Raw genomic sequence first — 25,884 nt, forward strand, 5'->3', positions numbered from 1 at the left:
GGTATGGGCCACAAATCCTAAGAACTTTCTACACAGGCATATTAGAGAGCTGCATCACTGCCTGGTGTGGGAATTGTACCTCCTTTAATCGCAGGAGTCTGCAGAGAGTGGTGTGGACAGCCCAGTGCATCTGTAGTTGTGAACTTCCCGTGATTCAGGACATTTACAAGGACATGTGTGTAAAAAGGACCCGTAGGATCATTAGGGATCTGAGTCACCCCAACCACAATCGATTCCAGCTGCTACCATCCGGAAAGCAGTACCTCAGCATAACAGCCAGGACCAACAGGCTTCAGGACAGCTTCCTCCACCAGGTCATCAGACTGATTAACTCAAGCTGATTTGAGTGTACTCTGTGTTGCCTTGACTGTTCTATTTATTATAAATTACTATGATTGTACATTGCACATTTAGATGGAGTATAATGTAAAGATTTTACTCCTCCTGTATGTGAAGGATGTAAGAAATGAAGTCAATTCAATTCAATATATCCCATCTATATACACACACATCTCTCCATCCCAAAGAAAACAATATCCAAGATGAAAGGGAAGTTTCCATTAAATCACATTGTTCTTGTTGCAGATTTAAACAACATTATTCTTTTCTCATCACCTCCAAGTACATTTTTTTTAAATACAGCAGTGGGAAAAACATAAAATGAAATACCAGGACATGCTCTCTTCTTGCTGCTGCCATCAGGAAAAAGGCACAAGAGCTCCAAGACTCACACCACCAGGTAGAGGAGCAGTTATTAACCCTCCACTATCAGGCTCTAGAACCAAAGGCGATAACTTCACTCAACTTCATTTGCCCCATCACTGAAATGCTTCCATGTCCAATGGACTCACTTTCAGGGGCATCTTTATCTCATGTTCTTGATATTTATTGCTTATTTATTTATTATTATTATTTCCTCTCTTTGTATTTGCACGGCTTGTTGTTTCTGCACTGGATGAGTGCCCTAGTTGGTTGGTCTTTCATTGATTCTGTTATGGTTATTATTCTGTATGCCCACAAGAAAACGAATCTTAGGGTTGTATATCGTGACATACATGTACTTTGATAATAAATTTACTTTGAACTTTGAATAAAGTTAAAGTGAAACACTCTACACTTGTTTAAACATACTATTGAAATTGGAGTGACCCCAATCACCAACCTATGTGCCAGATATGGAAATGACAAAGATGCATCCAGCCCAGATAATGCTAGAAAGTTCTCCTTACAAAATCCAATACCATGGCCAAATGAGGAGAAATGCTTTACTCATTAGTTAAGCAATGCCCTGACCTCACAGAATTATTGTTCTGGTAAACTCCTATATCACAGTTGAAAGTATTATAATAAAAAAAGTTAATTAAAAATTGAGAAGTTAATTATATATTTAGATTTTGCTGCTCACAAGTATCCTCCAACTGACTTCAAATGTTGTGCTTCAAGATACATGTAACTAAAAATTGCATGTGTGCCTAACTAATAATTGACCTGAATGCTTCACAATCAACCTTCAAGTGATCACAGGAGGTGTATGGCCATTAAAGCTTGAAGCACACATCATGCCATAAGATGCACTCCAATGGTAAAACAAACATTTTACTCTTAATAGTATGAGTCCCAGTCCTTATAATGCCGCAGAATTCCCTGATATACTTAAGGAGGATTTTTAAAGAACAATGCAAATTTACACAACTTCATTGAAACTGTTTTAAGGGTTATACTCAACATTTAAAAGTGTGGAGCTTTCTCAGTAATAATAAGATTTTTCAAGTTTCTTGTATGATTAAAATTGGAATGAATCCTCATTTCTGGCTTTACTTAAAATTATTTATTTTTAGCTGATATGGAGATTGTAGATTTTATAATACTTTTCCAAATGTGCCTAATCTCAAAACCAAATTTGAGTATCATCCTTAAAATTCAGTGAAGCATTTGTTAAAGTTTCAGATGTAAATCTCACACATACATTAATAGCTCATGCTCCATTGCTTTTACACAATAGGACTAAGAAATGTAAAGCCTAAAAGACACTGCATTTAATGCTTCAAAATGATTTCATTTTACAAGTGGTTTGAAAATAATAGTTTTCTCCTTTCCAAAATATATAACAAAATCATCCCTTTCTCGTGAAAAGCTTTATTGAATTTGGAAAAGTAACAATAAGATGTTATTGCATTCTCAAACTATAAAAGAATACAAATAAAACTTCTGATACTATGCTGTGGTTAAAAGTTTTGAAAGACCACAACTAAATTATATAATGCTCAAACAATAATCAAGCTGCCAACTTGCTCCCATCTGCTTGAGTGCTTTTGGTTTATTTCTGAGCCAATAATACTCGTGAAATTATAAACTTCAAACAAGATAACACACTCAGTTCTGTGCCATTCCTTAAATCTGAAAATTTTTGTTTTCTGAGTCACATGCTTGAAGCAAGAAACTGCATCTATAATTATATGCAAAGTAAGAAAACACAGCAAAATGCTTTTGGCACTTCCTTAAAAAAAGTCATGAATTAATATCATTCCTTTATGAAAACTACTACTTTGTGCACTAAATACAGTGCAACTTGCATTAACTTCAAAAGGGCATTGATAAAAACAGTATTAATTTTTCAATACCCAAGGAAGCCAACAAAGTGTTTGTTGTCCTAAGTCTCACAAGTTGGCTGTTTCACTTCATGATCACTGCTACTTCAGACAATATCACAATCACATCATCTCAAACCTCTTCCATCAATACTTTAAAGATATTATACTTTAACATTTGTGTATTTGAGTTTAATTAGATTATAACCAATTCTATACTGCCCCAATGAAATCTAACTGGATGATAATAGCATTTTCTGCAGGAAGCAACCTTCATATCAGGAAAGCGTTTTTAAAGAACAAACTGCTCCTCGAGTTTGGTGGCACCATGATATGACTACTATATGATATCTTCAAGACTACAAAATAATCAAAGTATTAAATACATAATGATACTGTTCTTTCCATTAACGTTTGTCAAAAACATATTTTTGAGCCACAACAGATATCTTCCATAACTGAGTATTTTCACATGAAGTAAAATTGTACTTCCAGTTTAAGCAGTTCCCTCTTGTCTAAACCGAAGATTTTTATTTTGGTTTCTTCCAGGAATTTGCATGATTATTAGCAATTTTCCAGGCCAATTAGTTAACTAATTAGTTTCAACATTGTGAACAGTCACACAAAGGAAGAGCAGTTTGGGCCATGCAAAGCCACACAGTTAACAAGTCCAACATTATAAACAATGTCACGACATTGGGCATATTTCCAATATACAGATGTATTCACATGCTAGACTAGTAGGGTGGAATAAAAGGAAAAAACCTGTTGTACAATATTTTAAAAACTAAAAATACATGAGATCATTTTTGAAGCATTTGAAATTAAACCCAGGATATGCTCAACCTTCACAATATTTCTTAATATGAAATCATTAGCAATATAATTGTGGTATCAATGGGATAAACATAAAAAGCATAGGCACCATATCAATACCAATAGTTATTCATAAAAGAAACAAATGAATACAGTACAGTACTTCATTATTGTAAGGGAAGTTTGACATAGTTGTAAACCCAGTCCAGAACTTTGTCTGCAAGAATGCATCGAGAACATGGGCACAGAGGCAAGCTGATCCTTCTGGAGTTTTTGTCAATCAGTAATTAGAAAATACTTTTGAGCTCCTGCTCAAATTCCAGTATGCACTCCCAGCAGCTCAAGCTCCGTGCCAGGAATGTGACCTAGTAGAATTTACATTGGAGACACTGAATGAACTAGCTATTTAAGTGTACAGAACATTAAATAATACTGAGAAGCAGAAACACCAATGTACAAAAGCAGGGGTATTCAAACTGCGGCTAAGTACTTCACAGGAAACCCCTTCCCTTTGTATTCATTCACCTTAAATTCAGCCACACTACTTGATTTGTAAATCTTGCAGTTTGTAATGGATCATTTTTATGGATCATACATTATCCCCGAATAAATTCTCATCCAACACAATGATCAACAGTAAGTTACAAATTTAAACTGAGGGAAATATGTTTGATTTTTTTCTAAGGCAATATTATATGACATATGCAATCCACAGCCCGAAGTTGAGTCCGGATACCTATTAATTCAGAAGTCTTTCACTGAGCAAGTTGTAAATAATAATATTGGAAAATTAGCATACTTAATATTATAATATCACAGAAAGAAACAATCATCCCAAGTTCTTTGCAGGTGAAAGATGAGCCATCAACAGGAAAGTATGATAAAAGTTCAGATGAATTCAGATGAACACAGGAAAGTTCACTGCAGGGAGAGTTCAAAACCAGAAGCAAAGGTTGTCAGAGGCGATTGACCCGCATAGGAACAGGTGCACAGCAGGTGACTGGAAAAGAGGACAGTGAAGAGAAAGATAAAAACAAGTTTTTACACGCACATAAAAATAATCTCATGACTGAAGAAAAACGACAGTTGATTGAATTGGATGGCATAATCTATTTTGGAAGTAACTGTAGCCTATTATAAAACACATGTTTCCAACATTGCTGGTATTATGAGATTCAACTTTACAGAAATGAGTCTTTTATTTACTACCATATCAGTTCCAGTTATTGGTGCCTAAAGCAAAGATAACTGTGGGCAAATTGCAAAGCAAATTGAATAACTAACTTGAACTGAAGTAGCTCTCAACTTCTCCATTTTATATAGTGAATATAATTCTTGGAAGATATTTGACCACTATGATCGGGAAAAGAAGGGAGGAAAATACATTTTTAAATGATTGCTTATACATAAGCAAATTAAAACAAAAGAAAACAAGATTTTTCTTCAATGCAGAAATATTGCATTAATTAGAAAAAACAAAAAATAGTTCAGCTTTATACAGGGAGTTTAAATAGTGGGAATAATTTGCCAGTCTAACTGCTCCTATCTCAGTCCATCAAATGAAAACAGCTAAAATCCCAAAGCATAGAGGAATGTATTTGAAATTAGCTCTGCAGTTTAAAGGAACCAAGAGTAAGAAACTAAGTATTTATTTGTAAGGCAGAATTGATTTAAGATGCAAATGTTGGCCATTGATAAGTGAATAGGCATGGTTCACAAGCGAAATGTAGGTAAATGAAAGAGGATAACTTCTATTTTGCTGTTATAAAACACTTAAATGTTTTAGGATAGTTTATGGGCCAATGTCACTTTCTTTGGTTACACAGCAGATATCATGCACCAAACCTCAGTGACAGTTGTAAATAGCACTGATGAATATGCAATACATTAGCCAACTATAAACTTGGCATCAGCTGTGTTTCAAGAAATAGCTTGCCATGTGGAAAAAGTGGCAAAACATCCACAGCAGTTCATCTTATGCAGTTTCAATGTTGGACTTTTGCAAAGCTCTACAAGAAAATATTGCACATCCACCTAGTATTTTAACAATGAGGCCAACAATATTTCTGTCATAAATATAAGGTGTTTCAAAGCAAGATCTTTTATAAAAGTTGTGTGATTTTACACACTGTAGTTTAATAAGGATTTGTGCAACAAAATACATTGATAACTGTGAAGCAGTATGTGTTATCATAATTTTCCTGAATAAAGCATTTTGCATATTGAAACAGTTAATTCAAAGCAACCTAGAATCTGTCATTTTTGTGTACCTTCCTTTTCTTTGTATACCATGATACATTAGTCAAACTAAGACATGAAAATAAAGGCAAACTCTGTGGATGAACTAAAAACATTCAATGACTTTTCATTAGAAATCAGAAAGATGAATTTTTGCTCCATAAAAAATGTTCGGGTCTGTCTATGGAGATAATATGATTAGCTCTAGCCACAGATTCTTTTCCTTCCATATTTTCCTCTTGAAGGGGGTTGGTTCAAGCTAATGTGTATAATACAAATGGGAATCTCTCTCCACTCTTTATCCAAATTGCTATTATTTTTAAAAAATCACAAACTTAGGAGGTCAGGCAGTGTACATGGAGGGAACCTACACCCTGAAAAGGAAGAATGTAACAATATAAGAAGCAAGAGACGAAAAAATAAAATTTGGATTCATGACAGTTAAGAGGAAGAAAACGTTTACATAAATTGGACGAGTTCCAACCAAAAGACTTGCTCTATTTTCAATGAAACTATAAATGTATCTTATATCATAGGCAGAACATTAAGCTAGCTTTGTGAACTGCTGTATTAGGCACAATTTAGCTTTGATATGTTTGATAAGTTATGCTCCTTTATTGACTGTTAATAACAAGCCATCTTAGACTAACTTAGTGAGTTTTCCCCTGAAATATGTTTTTCACACCTGGGAACCTGGACATAGTGACATATACATTATCATTTAATGGAATGTTAGAATGTTATGAGAGCCGACATGGAACCTTTGTGATTGATGAAGGATGAAATTTATTATTAATACTAAAGGAGTCAGTACTGGGAAACAAAACATTTGTTCATATTTCTCGTGTCAGCATTAATTATTCTCTAGTTAAGTAGGTTACAGACCTGATGCAGAACACTTGAAGAAATATGAACAAAATCACTGGAGCCAGTAAGCATCTATACAGAGACAGCAATGCCTAACTCATCTAGGTGAGATTGTTTTGAGTATACTAAAACTGCACTGGATAAGGCACTAAGGATTTTAATTGTACAAACAGCCAGAAGGTATCTAATATGGTGATACAGAAGGAAATGCAGAAAAAACTAGAATGGTATATAACAGGAGTCAACCTGACAGACACAGGGAAATAGGAAATATGAAATCCAATTGACAAGATGGAACCTGTAGTGTTTTAATGATATATAGAGCTGACAAAATTTATATCTTCTATGATGAAGGGATCAAGCTATGTATACATGAATTTGTTGGCAACTGTAAAGTTAAGCGGCAGAAGAGTGTGGATAGGTACAGAAAACTGTAAGGTGACATTCTTGGATAAAGTGCAGAAAGTAGAAGACATCCAGTTTGGTTGTGGGATAGACAGGACATCATAGCACAGCAAAGGAACAGGACTTTGAGACAAAATGTCTATGCCGGCTATGATGCTATTTTGAAGTGCACATTTGGATGCACGTGGTCTATGTCCCTTCATTCCCCATCTATTTTTGTGCCTGTCTACATGCATCTGAAATGTTGCTACTCTATCTGCTTTCATCACCTTCGCTGGCAGTGCATTCCAGGCACCTATCACTTTCTGTGTGGGAAAACTTGCCTCACAGATCTCCTTTAAACCTGACCCTATCACCATTGCCTTCCAATATTTGATATTTCCACCTGGGGAAAAACACTTATCTACCGTATCTATGCCTTCATAAATTTACACACTTCTATCAGGTCACCCTCAGCCTCCTACCCTCCGGATAAAACAATTCATGTTTGTTCAACCTCTCCTTATAGCTAATCTCTCTAATCCAAGATGAAAACCACACTCTTCCAGTCACAAGGGAAGTTTGCAATTAAATGAGTGAAGAGACGTTACACTGATAGGAGAGTTTGGACAGGAACTGTTAAGGGATCAGATATACCTGGATGAGGTGCAGATCATAAAGCCTAAAAGATCCTTCAATTCTCCAAACAACAGGAATTCTGCAGATGCTGGAAATTCAAGCAACCCACATCAAAGTTGCTGGTGAACGCAGCAGGCCAGGCAGCATCTCTAGGAAGAGGTACAGTCGACGTTTCAGGCCGAGACCCTTCGTCAGGACTAACTGAAGGAATAGTAAGAGTTAGTACTAACTCTTCCTTCAGTTAGTCCTGACGAAGGGTCTCGGCCTGAAACGTCGACTGTACCTCTTCCTAGAGATGCTGCCTGGCCTGCTGCGTTCACCAGCAACTTTGATGTGTGTTGCTTCAATTCTCCAGCAGGCTAATTCTAGCAGGGAAGTTTCTGTAACATTTGAGTAGGGATACTGAATGCTTAGGGAACCTGCACTGCAATATCTGCCTGCTCTTATGGGTTTAAGGAAATGTAGATGACGTCTTCTTTCCTTGATTATATAGTTTGGGTGATCTCCCAAATCTAGTTGTGAGAAGCAAAAAAGATTAATGTGTGATCTTATTGAGGTGTTTAAGGTGATTATATGATTTAGTAAGTTAGATAAAGTCAGAGAGGGGAAACTATTTCTGTTGGTGCAGTGACTTCAAAGTAAAATGACATAATATTATAGCAACTGTTATGAAGTGATTTCAAGAAACGATTTAAACAAATCAGGAACTCTTCCCTTCAAAAAAAAACTTGCTTTGGCAGGCTCAACTGGAAAATTCACAAGATTTTTTTAATATTCCAGAGCCTTGAGGAATATGAAGTGAAGAGGGACAAATAGATTAACTGATCTAATTAGTAAAATAAGCTGATGAAGCTGAATGGCATTATTCTCATTTCAGAAAATCCACCTTATAGTACACATTTGGGGGCAGAAATTGACTCACTACGATCTGTGTTTGGTCGCACTGAGCTCTCAAGAGCTTTTCAAAATTACTCAATGGTCAGTTGTGCATACCAACATTTGTCACAAACGTGCAATACGGACAGATCATGGTGTTACTATATCCAAAGCTGATATTAAATCTGCAATTAAATTTTCCATTATTCTCTTCTGATCATACATGAACAAACCCAGCCTTGTTGATCCTTCCTCACAACTAAAATCTCCCAGTTCTAGAAACAAATTCACTAATTTTCCTTAACTTCTCCAGTGTTATCACATCCTCACTGTGATATGGTAAGCAAAACTGTAGGCAATACCCTACCTTGATATAAGTAATCAGTACCATGGCTTCCCTGCATCTCTGAACAATGCCTTGAAGTTATCCAGTAAGCCATTTTAACTACCTTACCTACCTGAACTTGCAGTCTTTAGACATATGTTGAAATGCAAAGGAAAGCCCTTCTGTTCCTCATTTATTGTACCTTGCATCGTCAAATGCATTATCTCTAATATTTCTGGACTGAATTCCAATATCACTATTGCATTAAATGATCAATCCCCGAGTTTTTTTTTACAGTGGAGATCCTTTCTCCCCGTCAACCACAGGACCAATTTTGTATCATCCTGCAGTTTTTCCCACGCTTCTAAACTGTGGTCATTGATAGCTATTTTGGGCAGCTGTGCACATTTCAACACAAGTCAGATGGCTGTGCACGTGCAGTGTAAGGAGACGTCAGAAACATATTGAAGCTACACCTCACTGCCTGTTCTGCTGCTGCACCCACAATTGAGCCCAGTAGCACAGCAGAGTGCTTGGCTTCTTGCCAACTATAGCTAGCAAGCATATGAATTGAACCCCATTGCTTCATTTTGATGTATTACTTATTTTTGGATTTTGAAGTACTTTTCGTTCATCATTATTATAGTCGAGCTTTTAAAACATTATTAAGGTTTTTGGAATGGTTTTTAAATGTGTCCGATTATGAAACATTGGTAAGCTTGAAATGTTTGAGAGCTGACGAGATGTCACAGGATAACTGAGAATTCCACTGGAGGGATCTCAGGATGATAAACTTCATTAGATGCACAGTGGCAGGTATCCTGACTGGTTGCATCACAGCCTGGTATGGAAACACCAATACCCAGGAACAGAAAAGTTCATAAAAAGTGGTAGATCACCCAGTCCATCACCATTAGACACATTTACAAGAAGCACTGCCACAAGAAAGCATTATACATCATCAAGGACTCCTACCATCCCGGCCATACTCTCATCTCACTACTACCATCAGGCAGGAGGTATAGGAGCTTTAGGTCCCACACCACCAGGTTCAGGAACAGATGTTACCCTACAACCATCAGGCTTCTGAACTAGTAAAGATAACTTCACTCACATCAACTCTGAACTGATATGCTCACAACCTACATGCTCATTTTCAAGGACTCTATAATTCACGTTCTCAGGATTATTTGCTTACTTACTTATTTTTTATTTACTTGAACAATTTTGCACATAGGTTGTATATCAATCTTTGTTTATGTATAGAATTTTTCATAAATTCTATTGTATTCTTTAATTTTCCTGTAAACGCCTGCAGGAAAATGAATCTTGACAGAGTGTGTGCTGACATATAATCGCTTTGATAATAAATTTACTTTGACCTTGGATGCAACACGACAAATACCCACCTGAGCTGGCATCAAGGATTGAGGGTGATGGGGCTGGAGTGGGGGATGGGAGGGGGGTGAAATTGGGAAAAAGGTAGTGGCTGCAAGCAAGGATCTTGCTCATTATCACAATATGAGTTCAAGTTCTTGTCAGTTTGGCAAATGAAATAACGTTCCTCCAGAACAGGGAGCACAACACAATATGTATTCACACAAAAGCACATGAGGTAATATTAACAGATGATAAGATGCATTTATATCTCAAGTTAAAAAGTAAATAGTATAAGAGTATAATGCTACTGGTGCTTTATACATGGATCTGGGTGGTGGCAGAGAGTCCAGCAGTCTCATGCCCTGGGGAAAGAAGCTGTTTCCCATCCTAACAGTCCTAGCTCAAATGCTACAGTACCTCTTGCCTGACAGTAAGGGTGCTAAAGAGATTGTTGGGCAGATGAGAAAGATCACTGACAATGCTAAAGGCCCTGCGCATGCAGCACTCCTGATAAGTGTCACGGATAGATGGAAGCGAGACCCCGATAATCCTCTCAGTAGTCCTCAAAATCCTTTGTAGCATCTTGTGGTCAATTCCTAGGACACTCTCAATGGTATTCCTATAACCATAACTATATAACCATATAACAATTACAGCACGGAAACAGGCTTTATCGGCGCTTCTAGTCCGTGCCGAATGCTTACTCTCACCTAGTCCCATCTACCTGAACTCAGCCCACAACCCTCCATTCCTTTCCTGTCCATATACCTATCCAATTTTTTCTTAAATGACAAAATCGAACCTGCCTCTGCCACTTCTACTGGAAACTCATTCCACACAGCTACCACTCTCTGAGTAAAGAAGTTCCCCCTCATGTTACACCTAAACTTTTGCCCCTTAACTCTCAACTCATGTCCTCTGATTTGAATCTCCCTTACTCTCAACAGAAAAAGCCTATCCACGTCAACTCTATCTATCCCCCTCATAATTTTAAATAACTCTATCAAGTCCCCCCTCAACCTTCTATACTCCAAAGAATAAAGACCTAACTTGCTCAACCTTTCTCTGTAACTTAGGTGCTGAAACCCAGGTAACATTCTAGTAAATCTCTTCTGTACTCTCTCTATTTTGTTGACATCTTTCCTATAATTTGGTGACCAGAACTGTACACCATACTCCAAATTTGTCCTCACCAATGTCTTGTACAATTTTAACATTACATCCCAACTCCTATACTCAATGCTCCGATTTATAAAGGCCAGCATACCAAAAGCTTTCTTCACCACCCTATCCACATGAGATTCCACCTTCAGGGAACTATGCACCATTATTTCTAGATCCCTCTGTTCTACTACATTCCTCCATGCCCTACCATTTACCATGTATATCCTATTTTGATTAGTCCTACCAAAATGTAGCACCTCACACTTATCAGCATTAAACTCCATCTGCCATCTTTCAGCCCACTCTTCTAACTGGCCTAAATCTCTCTGCTAGCTTTGAAAACCTACTTCATTATCCACAGCTCCACCTATCTTAGTATCATCTGCATACTTACTAATCCAATTTACCACCCCATCATCCAGATCATTAATGTATATGACAAACAACATTGGACCCAGTACAAATCCCTGAGGCACACCACTAATCACCGGCCTCCAACCTGACAAACAGTTATCCACCACTACTGTCTGGCATCTCCCATCCAGCCACTGTTGAATCCATTTTACTACTTCAATATTAATACCTAATGATTGAACCTTCCTAACTAACCTTCCGTGTGGAACCTTGTCAATGGCCTTGCTGAAGTCCATATAGACAACATCCACCGCTTTACCCTCACCAATTTTCCTAGTAACCTCTTCAAAGATTCAATAAGATTTGTCAAACATGACCTTCCACGCACAAATCCATGTTGACTGTTCCTAATTAGACCTTGTCTATCCAGATAATTATATATACCATCTCTAAGAATACTTTCCATTAATTTACCCACCACGGACGTCAAATTTACAGGTCAATAATTGCTAGGTTTAATCTTAGAACCCTTTTTAAACAATGGAACCACATGAGCCGTACGCCAATCCTCCAGCACCATCCCCATTTCTAATGACATTTGAAATATTTCTGTCAGAGCCCCTGTTATTTCCACACTAACTTCCTTCAAGGTCCTAGAGAATATCCTGTCAAGACCCGGAGACTTATCTACTTTTATATTCCTTAAAAGTGCCAGTACTTCCTCTTCTTTAATTATCATAGTTTCCATAACTACCCTACTTGTTTCCCTTACCTTACACAATTCAATATCCTTCTCCTTAGTGAATACCGAAGAAAAGAAATTGTTCAAAATCTCCGCCATCTCTTTTGGCTCCGCACATAGCTGTCCACTCTGATCCTCTAAGGGAACAATTTTATCCCTCACTATCCTTTTGCTATTAATATAACTGCAGAAGCCCTTTGGATTTATTTTCACCTTAGTTGCCAAAGCAACCTCATATCTTCTTTTAGCTTTTCTAATTTCTTTCTTAAGATTCTTCTTACATTCTTTATATTCTTCGAGCACCTCATTTACTCCAAGCTGCCTATATTTATTGTAGATCTCTCTTTTTTTCTGAACCAAGTTTCCAATGTCCCTTGAAAACCATGGCTCTCTCAAACTTTTAACTTTTCCTTTCAATCTAACAGGAACATAAAGAACCTTCCTCACCAGCACATCGTCCAATATGTTAAACCATGTGTAAGAAACATTCAGCCTATCAGGAAGAGAAGTGTCATTATTGTTGATGCACAGGTGGACTTACAGTCCATTATGGTCTGAATGCCCTGCTACATGTGCCTCATATGTCTGGTGTCAGAGAAACGGCTGAATATTTTCTGTGGATAATCCCACCTTGCTTTCCTGATGGCGCAGACAAACACAGTCTTTACTGACCTGAGAGCAACTTTATCCCCTGATCTGAAGGCAGCATCGTGATGTCTCATGACTGCATAGAGCTCTGCTTTCAACCATGGCTTCTGATTTGTCCTCACAGAGATGTGCTTTATAACAGTGATGTCCTCAGTACACTTCTCTATGTAGTCAGTCACAGATCTTGCATATTTATCAACGTTCATATGTTGGTCATAGGTAGTCACCTCCCTGAACATGCTCCAGTCCTGCAATGCTGAGGTTGCTCCTTCTGGCCAGATCCTTATCTCCCTTTGAACTGGTTTGACTCACTTGAGTCAATTCACCTGCCCATTCACCTCCTCCCTCACCTCATTCAGGGCTCCAAATAGTCCTTCCAGGTGAGACAACACTTCACCTGAGAAATTGCTGGGGTCTCCTATTGTATCCAGTGCTCCCAATGCAGCTCCTATACATTGGTGAGACCCATCGTCAATTGGGGGACCGCTTTATCAAGCATCTCTGCTCCATCCACCAAAACTGTAACTTCCTGGTGGCTAAATGTTTTAATTCCGATTCCCATTTCTGTTCTGACATTTTGATCCGTTCCCTCCTCTTATACCACGATGAGGCCACCCTCAGATTGGAGGAGCAATACCCTATATTCCGTCTGTGTAGCCATCATCCTGATGGCATGAATATTAATTTTTCTTTCCAGTAAAATAAAATTCCCTCCCCTGTCCTCTTCATCTATTCCCCACTCTGTACCTCATCTCACCTGGTTATCACCTCTCCTGCAATTTTTCCCCTTCCTTTCCAGTCCTGAAGAAAGGTCTCAGCCCAAAACATCAACTGTTCATTCATTTCCATTTTTGATGCCTGACCTGCTGGATTCCTCCAGCATTGTTTATGTGTTGCTTTGGATTTCCAGCATCTGTAGAATTTCTCATGTTTATATTTGGGGTGTGGTTTGCAGGTTATTGATGCTAGCAAGTATAGACAAGTCTGCAAGCATATGCATTTCAGTTCTGTAAACTCTTCTCTATTGTCTTTAACCTTCATAATTTGAAATAACTTTGCAGAATCATTTCAAGGGTTAGGAGAGATCAACCAGCAATCAACTTTTATGTATCTGATTATTATTTACGTATTTCATTAAGGTATCCTCTTTGCAAGTATTACTTGTCCAGCCATGTAAGTTTAACGTTGTGTGTATGTGGAACTCCAAACAACTGCATATGCATCCAATCCACAAATAGATGTTCCAATTGTTAATAGGTACCCCAGACACCAATCTGTAATTCGTAGGTTCCAAAAACAAGCAAAATAATCAGCATGGCAAAATAATAGTCAGCATGGATTTGTGAAAGGAAAATCATGTCTGACGAATCTCATAGAATTTTTTGAGGATGTAACTAGTAGAGTGGATAGGGGAGAACCAGTGGATGTGGTATATTTGGATTTTCAAAAGGCTTTTGACAAGGTCCCACGCAGGAGATTAGTGTGCAAACTTAAAGCACACGGTATTGGGGGTAAGGTATTGATGAGGATAGCAAATTGGTTGGCAGACAGGAAGCAAAGAGTGGGAATAAGCGGGACCTTTCCAGAATGGCAGGCAGTGACTAGTGGGGTACCGCAAGGCTCAGTGCTGGGACCCCAGTTGTTTACAATATATATTAATGACTTAGACGAGGGAATTAAATGCAGCATCTCCAAGTTTGCGGATGACACAAAGCTGAGCGGCAATGTTAGCTGTGAGGAGGATGCTAAGAGGATGCAGGGTGACTTGGATAGGTTAGGTGAGTGGGCAAATTCATGGCAGATGCAATTTAATGTGGATAAATGTGAGGTTATCCACTTTGGTGGCAAGAACAGGAAAACAGATTATTATCTGAATGGTGGCCAAGTAGGAAAAGGGGAGATGCAACGAGACCTGGGTGTCATTATACACCAGTCATTGAAAGTGGGCATGCAGGTACAGCAGGTGGTGAAAAAGGCGAATGGTATGCTGGCATTCATAGCAAGAGGATTCAAGTACAGGAGCAGGGAGGTACTACTGCAGTTGTACAAGGCCTTGGTGAGACCACACCTGGAGTATTTGTGCAGTTTTGGTCCCCTAATCTGAGGAAAGACATTCTTGCCATAGAGGGGGTACCAGGAAGGTTCACCAGATTGATTCCTGGGATGGCAGGACTGAAAGACTGGATATGATATGATATGATCATATGATTTCATATGATGAAAGACTGGATCGACTAGGCTTATACTCTCTGGAATTTAGAAGATTGAGGGAGGATCTGACCGAAACGTATAAAATTCTAAAGGGATTGGACAGGCTAGATGCCAGAAGATTGTCCCCGATGTTGGGGAAGTCCAGAACGGGGTCACAGTTTGAGGATAAAGGGGAAGCCTTTTAGGGCCGAGATGAGGAAAAACTTCTTCACACAGAGAGTGGTGAATCTGTGGAATTCTGTGCCACAGGAAACAGTTAAGGCCAGTTCGTTGGCTATATTTAAGAGGGAGTTAGATATGGCCCTTGTGGCTAAAGGGATCAGGGGGTATGGAGAGAAGGCAGGTACAGGGTTCTGAGTTGGATGATCAGCCATGATCGTTCTGAATGGCGGTGCAGGCTTGAAGGGCCGAATGGCCTACTCCTGCACCTATTTTCTATGTTTCTATGTTTGTAAAAAGTTTATGTCATTTATCACATTGAAGGATTTGGTTCTTTGATATTGTTTGACCAAACCATAAAATCACTCTGTGTGCAGCTACTGAATAGACAACTACATACTGCACCTATTTTCTATGTTTCTATAACAAATCCGTTTTCTGAATCATGTTCTGTAAATATTCCATTCTCTAAACTAGAGAGGACCCAGGATCAAAATAATCTCAAAATCCAAATGAAATTACACTTTACTTCTCAACATCTCTCAACTTTCTTAAGTTGTGTTCCTACATCAATTTGTACTACAACTCCAGCACATTACACACTGTCAGGTAAGGCTTAAATACTTCTTGTTGCTATTTCAATATTGTATTTCATTTGCTTCATGCTAGCAATTATTGCACACTAGTAGCTAGAACTGAGACAGCTCAAAACTGAAGATCCAATCAGAAAAGAAATTTTGACCTTACCTGTTTCTGTTAGACACACTCAAGCTTTATAGGAGGTTCATGTTCAAAGTACAATGAAGGCAACTTCCTTCTCACAATCTTCAGTTCAATAGGTATAACTAAAACTTACATTATGTCATGACATATTCCCTGGGTTTCATATTTATGTAAGGAGAAAGATAAAAAATGTACCAGATCAATTTGCTAACACTATGTCATCATGAGACAAAAAAACTTGGGAAAAATAAATTTCTGAGTTTGAAGTTTGTAGAACAAAATTTAAAATGTGTAATAAAGACAAGAGAGACAATCAGTTCTAACATATAATTTAAAAGGTAAGTTTGCAGAGGAATGCAGTTTTCAAAGGACCTACATTCAGCTATCACCTCACCATGCTTGGGCATCATGTTAGTTAAATCATAATCTGATGACTTTCCAGTCACAAACAAGAGAAAATCCGCAGATACTGGAAATCCAAGCAACATACTCAAAATGCTGGAGGATCTCAGCAGGCTAGGCTGCATCTAGGAAAAGAGTAAAAACGGACATTTCAGGCCATCGACTGTACTTGTTTCCCAGATGCTGCTTGGCCTGCTGAGTTTTCCAGCATTTTGTGTATGTGGCTGATGACATTCCAGGCTGGCTCGTGTTCTCATTGTCTGTAGAAGGTGTGTATGTTGGGGGGAGGAGGAATCATTAATTGGGGTGAATTGCATTGTTTGCCTGGGACTGGCAGTGCGCCAGTCTTGGAGGCTTGGAGGCTTTAGTGGCACTTGAGATCCAGCAACACTAAGATAGGGGATCAAGTAGGGTCATAAGTATGTTTGAGGGATATAACTGAAAGCCTCAAGTGATCCAATGTAACATTTGATAACAGATGAAGGAACAAATCTAAGCATTACAAAAACATATAAATTAAGTTCTTAACATGATTTAGACATTAACAAAAGATCAGTAGGCTCCTTTAAACAAATTTTCATTCTACACTTTTTACACTATATTTTCTTAATGAAATAAATTGCCTGCTGTATTGCATACCGAGCGAACAATTGGGGGACAGATATCAGGATAGAGGATTGTGCAAACTCTTTTCCAGGATTTGGGCTGCATATATTAGCTATTAGTCAGCAGTAACAGAAATGACTTTATCATTATTGTGCTCTATAGGTTCTTTTGGATGGAGTAAATTAAAGTGTATTGTGAATTCAACCCCGGATGCATCATAAACAGGCACTGGGTATAGATGGATGTCATTTTTTGTGCAGCCCAATTTAGCATATCAGAATTAATTGTTGATTTGTCAGTAGGTCAAAATCTAGAATTCCCTATCTACCAGCACCTCTAAACAAGTAGGGCCACGGATTCTGTCAATAATATCCAAATCCTAAAAATAAAAGCAAATTGCAGCAAAATATGGCTTTGAATTTAAAATCAATTTTATATCTCCAGTCACTAATACCAAACACACCAATAATATTCAAATCATTTTGGTGGATATTTAAAAGGATTATCACATGCTGCTGTTATAATCCAGTCTTTATAAAGAGTTGCTGGTGCTCACACTCCCTGAAGCTTACCAAAATTCAAAGAAGCCAACATCAATGATTACAAACTGTGTTAATCATACATTTGTAAATGATATTCCAAAAATTCAGAAGCTGGAGCATTATACAAGCTAATGGTTAACAAGCTACCTAGAACCACATGTCATTGATTTAATTTTATGCCAGATTTAACTGGTGTAGCTCTTTCAGAAACAAAAAGAAGCTCATCAATTTTTCTTGCTCTTTAGAACCATCAATGTACTTTTATTTGCCATTCTGCAGAAAGATTGACCTAGGGAAAGAAATCAAGTTTGATTGGAGGAATTGCTTTCACTCACCAATGTTATTGCTTCGATCAAATTCTATTCCTTCCAATTTATTTGGGATCAGTGGTGGGGCTGGAGCACGTCGTTTCTTCTGCATAGAATTTAGTGATTCAGTACAAATCTGCATATAAAATATAAAACACAACTTTAAATGTGCTTCATCTAGTTTAAATTTCATACTTCCATTTCATTCTTGTTCTCAACATAGTAACTATACAATGTTCAACTTTATTATTCACTAACCAACAAACCCTAGTCAATCTGTAAATAAATACTTTAGTTCTCCTAAACCACCTGATTAAAAATTGTTGGTTGTCTTGATAAATTATTTTTAATATCTTATCAAACTCCTTATTGAGGATTTTTATTTTATATCCATAAAAAATTAAATCAAACATCTGTCAAACGGACTGGAAAATCATAAAAAGCTTGGTTCAACAGTTCACCACAAAATCTGTGCCAGAAGAAAGTTAATCAGCTATCCAATTAAAAACAAAACAGACCACCCACAAAGGGTCACAATACATGCAGATGGACATCCTGAAAACTTGGAGAGCTTCTCATAAAAATTTTATTCATTCCAAATTGAATGATGTAATGCATAACAAATCAAACAATTAAAATTAATGTTCCTCATGATGGCTCATTACAGCAATTTTTGGAACACCTTGTCCATTTTCAGATGACCAAAGCTCTGACTCACAAATCGCAAGACACGTTTGAAACTGCAGCACTTAATCACCACGTGAATATATGTTTTAAATTTACAATTGTCTGACTTGCAATTTGTTGAATTCTAGCTCAAAGTGTTGGAGCTAAAACATGCACCCCACAAACTTTGATAAATTTTTCAAATAGCTGAATAAGTTTGGCATGGTTTCTCAAAGAGATTCTGCAACTCACTAATGCCTTTGGTGTGTGTCTTCAATGTGCCTATGTGTGTACATGCCTTTAGCATGTAGGTATATGCATGTGGGGTGGTAGGGAAGGCCATGTCCCCATCACTCATACAGGCTGATAACTGCAGCCTGAAAAACTGGACTTAGCAGATCACTCCACAAGTATTCATTTTAGGAGGAACACCATTAGGAGAAACAGGTCAAAGGACTTTATTAAGGCAACTCTAGATTTTAAATGTTATCCTCAAAAGACATCAATCGACCTTCTTGAAACAAATCCATGATGTCTTTTGAGAAAGTAGTAACTAAATATTCTCTCTCGCACTTACATTTCTTGCAATATCTTCAAGTCAGACATTTCTTACAAGAATATTTAAGTAATTTTCCATATATACAAGATTCTGACCTGTTAGACAATATTTTAAAAATGAATCCTTTAGTGAAAGGTTTTATTGGGAAAATTTATAATTTACTATTACAACAGTATAATTATCCTTTACTTAAGATTAAGCAAGATTGGGAAAGAGAGCTTAACGTGACCTTGATAACAGAGGATTGGTTGCAAATTTTGAAGTTGGTTAACTCTTCTTCGATTTGTGCTAGTCACCCTCTAATTCAATTTAAAATTGTACATTGTTACAATTTGACAAAGGAGAGACTGTCTAAAATATTTCCTAATGTTGATAGTCAGTGTGATAGATGTAAAACTGAGACGGCTATTTTGACACATGTTTTGGTTGTGTTCTGTATTGAAATAGTTTTGGAAATCTATTTTCTCTATAATTTCTGAAGTTTTAAAAATTAATTTACAACCTAATAAATTGACAGTTTTGTTCAGTATAATTCCTCAATATATTCACGGTATTTCTATATCAGACCAACATGTAATTGCATGTGTCACATTATTGGCCAGAAGGGCTATTTTATTGAAATGGAAAGATGCCTCTGCTCCCACTTTGATACAATGGTTCTCTCAGGTGATGTTACGTCCTAGTTTGGAGAAAATTAGTTGAACTTTTGATTCTCGATTTGACCTTGAGAAAAAGTGGGGTTCTTTTGCCCGCTACTATCATTTGATTTGAGTTAATTAAGATGGTCCTCTTCTGATTCTTGTGTAATTGGATTTGGTTGGCAGATTGATGTTTTTTCTTTTATGGAAGCTTGTATGGTGTATAGCTCAGGAGTTGTGCTCCCAATGGGTTTTTTTTTTCTTGTTTTTTTTGGGATAGTAGTAATTTGTTTTTTTTAGTTAGTAGGAGTTCTTTTTTCCTTCTTTCTTTTTTCCAAAAAAATACTTTTAATATTTTGTTTTTTTCTTATTATTATTGGTATGCTGTTTAGCTTGGTTAATCAGTTATTTGATAGTTTAACTCTTATTGTACATATTGATATGTTGATTTAACTACTTTAATGTATTTTTTGTTGATTTTCAATAATAATTAATTAAAAAACTTAAAAACAGAATAGATGTTATCCTATTGTTACAACTAGTCCACCTCATCTACTGGTGAATTTAATATAATCAAGGCCTCTTACTTTACTGGAGCTAAAGTGCATGTTACTAATTTCTATTATAAATGATAAGGAATATTTTACTGCTATACACTCTTAATTTTCTTTGCTTTACATTTATTTCAATGAAATTCTCTTAGCGGGATGTGTAAGCACAACATGATTGTGTAGGTAGCCCAGTAAGATTAATTCATAACTTCAGTCAAATTTGTTGGTTTCAGCCATATTAGTAACACAGTTCAAAAGGCCCAGCTGTTTTATATCATGAGCAGGTGTTTCTTTGAAAGGAACTGTGATGTACCAATCTACTTCTTTTAGCACCAAGACTTATTGACTGATAACTCACCCATGAACTTTGATATGTACGTCTCTCTCTCTTTGAAAAGTGAATATACCACTTAAAGTCATCTCCCGTGCGCATGCTTTTATTTAATTGATATGTATTTCTACAGACACAACAAACTGGTGATGAGTATGAACCTGAATGTCAGCGGATATCACCAACTGCACCCACAGATACGAGATGACAGAATTCAGAGTAAGAGAGAGTGTGAATCAGTACGGAGAAAGCTGTCACGGACGCTACAAAGGGATGCATGAGTAATAGTGCATTATACACAGTGAGGGATGCACAACTACCAAACTTAAAGTGAAAATAATGTGATGATGGCCCTTAGTCGGGAAAGTTGATGAATTTGATAGTGTTAATGAGGACAAAGAATCATGTATTGAAAGGGTTGAACTGTACTGTAACGCAAACAACGTGGATGAGGGTCCACACTCCTTAGTTTAATGGATGCTAAAATGTACAAGCTCTTACACAACTCACTAACTCTTGAAAAGCCAGCAAGCAAGATATTCTACAATACTGTATTTTACAAAATCACTTGAGCCCTAAAATGCTAGCAATAGTTGAGAGATTTAGATTTTACAAAAGAAACCAGCAAAAGGATGAAAACATTTCTGAATACATTGCAGAATAGTGCAAACGTTTCTAATAGTGTGACATTAGAGATAGACTCTCTGATGTATTAGGGAGGCTTGTATATGGCATGCATTGTCAAAGCACTTAAAAGAGGCTACTGTCAGAAAGAGACCTAACCTTAGAATGGGCATTGACCATTGCAATATCATTAGAGACTGCAGTAGAAGATACAGTAGAGCTACAGAAAAGGAGTTTAGAATGTGAAACAGACAAAATGTCCTTAAATGGTGCAAAAAGACCAAAAATGTTATCAATGTGACTAATCTTCCCATGATTCAAATGACCGTTGGTTCAAAGTAAAAATTTGCGAAGTGTTACAGACAAGGTCACACAGAGTGAAAAGTTTCAAACACAAAACTAAACAAATGCAATAAGTGACTAAATGTGAAACTGAATCAGACAACACAGAGTCTGACAAAGGTGAACTGTCATGCCTACAACAGTATAGCACCACTGAAGCAGATTGCAAAATCATATGGATCACAACAGATGTGTCTGGTGTAAAACTGAAAATGGAGCTGAACATAGGGTCAGCTTTGCTATAATTTCAGAGGCTGACTACAAGATTGTTTTCTAAGAAACTCATAGAAAAGACCTCATTGACGTTAAAGACTTAGAGTTGAAAAAGTGTCTCCCTAAAGTAAATGTGACATACGGAGACAAAACACAGCAATAGACCTTTATGTATTGAAAAGTGGAGGGCCAGTACCACTCGGACGTGAATGGTTGAGAAAAATCCAATTAGTCTGGCACACAATCAAAGCTCTCAATGTGTCATAACAGGGAACTGCAGCCCAAATGGTAGCACTAACCAGATACGGGCACAGATGCTTAATGCTAATGAGAAGGTGTTTGAAAAGGGTGTTGGTAAGCTCAAAGGCCAGAATTGAACTGGATAAAGCAGCAACACCAAGATTCCATTAAGCACATCCAGAGTCTTATGCGCCACGTCCTAAAGTGGATGCTGAACTTCAGAGCTTGGAGGCTTCTAGTACTCTCGCCAAGGTACACTGGAGTGATTGGGCCATGCCAATTGTCCCAGTGATCAAGTAAGGGAAGGCTAGAGCTGTTCACATATGTGGGGACTTCAAAGTGAGCATCAACCCTGTGCTGTGTACTCAGCAGTATCCCCTGCCATGAATAGAAGACATTTTTGCATCTTTAGCAGACAGGGAGATGTTTTCAAAGATTGACTTGTCACAAGCCTATCTGCAAATGCAGATTGAGTCGTCAAGCAGGAAATTCCTCACAATCAACACTCACAAGGGACTTTTCCAGGATAATCATCTTGTCTTTGGCATCACATCAGCTCCAGCAATTTGGCAAACAGCAATAGACCAAGTGCTCCATGATATCCCAGGAGCACAATGTTACCTTGATGACATTATTATAACTGGTAAGAATAGTGAAGCGCACCTCCAGAACCTTGGTAAAGTGCTTACCAGGCTAAGCGAGTATGGTCTGCACGCAGAGAGAGGACTGAGTTCTTCAAGAATGAAATCTTATATTGTGGACATGTCATTGACAAGCATGGCTTACATATGTCACAAGAGAAGACTGAAGCAGTGCTGCATGCACCCAAACCGGAAAATGTGTCACAACTCAGGTCAAACTTGAGCTTTGTAAACTGCCCCCACCAGTTTCTCCCAAACATTGCGACAGTGCTGCATCCATTGAAAACACGGTTGCAGACTGAAGCAAAGTGGGAATGGTCAGAAAGATGTGACAGAACATTCAAGGAGACTAACAGCATCAAACGAACTGCTCACCCATTATGACCCATCTATACCCACCAGACTGGCACGTGATGCATTTGTCACACATTATAAACGGTGGATCTGAGTATCTGATTGCATTTGCATCAAAATCACTGACAAATGCAGAATGCAACTACACACAGATTGACCAAGAGGCCCTTAGTCTAATATGGGGAATAAAAAAATTCCACCACTACCTCTATGGACAAACGTTTGCTGCAATGACAGACCACTAGCTCCTTGTGTCCATTTTCAAACCTAGGAAGGGAATCACAGTGGTGTCTGCTACCTGGTTGCAACGTCAGCCACTTTTCCTAGGAGCCCATTCTTATGACATAGAGTTCAAAGGTACCAAACAACACAGGAATGCTGACAGCTTGTCACTCCTTCCACTATTGACAAAAGAAGAAGAAAAGTCTCCATTCTGTGACCAGCTCAGGTGTTCCACACCACATTGGTGGACCACTTGTTGGTAACAAATTCGGAATACAAAGAGAAAGAAGGAATGACCCGACATTGTCAAAGTCTATGACATCACCATGCAAGGATGGCCAGTTCATGGTAATCTTATGTTTCCAGAGTTCTCAGTGAGATGAGACCAGCAGTCTGTATGTCAAAGAATGCTGATGTGTGGATCTCATGTTTTGGTTCACTAAACTGGACACCAGAGTGATTGAAAATCTGCATGAAGGACACCTGGGTACAGTCAAGATGAAGAGTCTCACCTGGAGCTATGTATGGTGCCCGGGAATAGATAGACAGATTGAAGATTAGACCAAAAGCTGTTCAGGATGATATAAAGTTCAAAATGCACCTCCATAGGCACCGTTACACCTGTGGGAGTAGCTATCTTCACCATGGAAAAGGGTGTGCAATGACTTTGCTTGGCCATTCATGGACTCCATGTTTCTGATTGCTGTGGATACTCAATTGAAGTGGTCTGAGGTCATACCAATGAAATCAACCACATCAGTAAAGACTGTTTCCGCTCTGAGGACAATCGTCTCCAGGAATGGCTTACCAGAACAAATTGTGAATTACAACGGACCACAATACACATCAGAGTGTTCAAACTATTCATGAAGAAAAACGGCATCAAACATTTCAAGTCAGCTCCTCACCATCCAGCAATGAATGGATTAGCCAAAAGGCTTGCCCAAACCTTCAAGAATGGACAAGGAGGACACCTCCCTACAACTTCCTTTTTCTGTATCAGAACTCTGTTCATGCGAGGACAAATCAAACGCCTGCAATGCCGCTCATGAGCAGGTATCTGAGATCTCGCACAGACCTCCTGAAACCAGATCTACGGAGGGAGGTGCAGAATAAACAATTCAGCCAGTTGCCAAGTTAATCAGCAAGGAACTTGGAGGATGGACAGGAAGTCCAAGTGTGTGATTACCAAGAAGACAAGTGGTCACCCAGTAGGATAGCTACACGAATCGGACCACTGAGGTACACAGTGGATGTTGCAGATCATACATGGAGACATCATGTAGAGCAGATATTGGATGCTCAATTGAAAAACACACCTGAGTGAATTGCATCAAACAAGATGGACACATTGCATCAACCGGACTTATCTCTCAGTGATGATCATGCCACCAACAGTAACGTGACACCTGCAACAGAGAAAGCTGTCTTTGACAAGACACCTGCCAAACCTGATGCCACTCAACAGGCCCAAAGACACTATCCTGAAGTAAACAGCGCCAACCAAAATCTTTAGTATCATGAAGTTAGTTGTGGACTGTTATTGTGAAAGCATGTTTATTTGAATATGGTTCATTTAAAGGAAATTGAATATTTTGTTACATATACAGTTTTGAGTATTTATTACACATACAGCTTTATGTTACATTAATCTAAAGGGGGAGGAAGTTTTTGTGTACGAATCTACTTCTTTTAGCGCAGTGACTCCCCTAACACTACTTATTGACTAATAAGTTACCCATGCACATTGATTTGTTTTCTCTCCTTGCCAAGTGAATATACCAGTTAACCTCACCTTCGTGTGCATGCTTTTAATTTATATGCATTCGTGCAGATTCAACAGGAACTACAAATTCTAATATTTGTACTTTCTTAGCTTGAGCATTTGTTGAACTTTTTTTCTGAATGTGTGACTCTAGCAGGAAGTCTTGCCCAATTTCTATGAATGTTAAATTTCATAAAGGGAAATTCATGAGCAATGCACTTGCAATAGTCTGATGTACACAGCTGGTGGGCAAGGCTCTGTGCTGGTAATTGCATGATCTTTATTGTCCAGTTCTAAGCAGGGAATAAAGGAATCATAACGAAAACACAACTTACTCATACACTGGACTAATTGTGCCAGTGACCTTGTTCCTTCCCAGTGTCTCACTCAGCCAGAAACCTCCTGCATTTCAGCAGTCCAGTTGCACTGAGAAAGCTCAGTGAAGCCTGGATTGCTGCTTGCTGATAAAATATCTGGGAAACTCCTCCCAATGGTACAAGCTATTGGAAGTGTGTGATCAACAGGGTGCAGGTTCAGGAAGCAGTAATCAGCTCCACATGGCAATCATATTCCAAGGGGAAACAAAGGCAAGTGTTATTGTTCAACTGCTCACTGGGAAAGTGAGGTGAGATGGAGGATGAATGATCTCAGCCGATGTCTTAAATCATTCGCCACAGAAAAGAGAGAAAAGCAGGCACATTCAGTTTACCTCTCTGCACATGCGCCCCAAGATAATCAATGTTTGATTGAACTTCAGGGCTGTCAC

At 38.1% G+C, this 25,884-nt stretch overlaps 1 protein-coding gene across 10 annotated transcripts in view; it reads right to left on the reverse strand.

Moving 5' to 3' along the window:
• The window catches only part of cobl (cordon-bleu WH2 repeat protein), a 294,795-nt gene that overhangs the window by 77,341 nt on the left and 191,570 nt on the right, over positions 1–25,884 (reverse strand). For all 10 annotated transcript variants that reach the window (XM_063043965.1, XM_063043967.1, XM_063043966.1 and 7 more), the window contains one exon: positions 18,000–18,108. In XM_063043965.1, coding sequence (XP_062900035.1) covers positions 18,000–18,108 — 109 coding nt within the window. The remainder of the gene's footprint in view (positions 1–17,999; positions 18,109–25,884) is intronic.

The sequence above is a fragment of the Mobula hypostoma genome, chromosome 3 (assembly GCF_963921235.1).
Source record: "Mobula hypostoma chromosome 3, sMobHyp1.1, whole genome shotgun sequence".
NCBI classification, from domain to species: Eukaryota; Metazoa; Chordata; class Chondrichthyes; order Myliobatiformes; family Myliobatidae; genus Mobula; species Mobula hypostoma.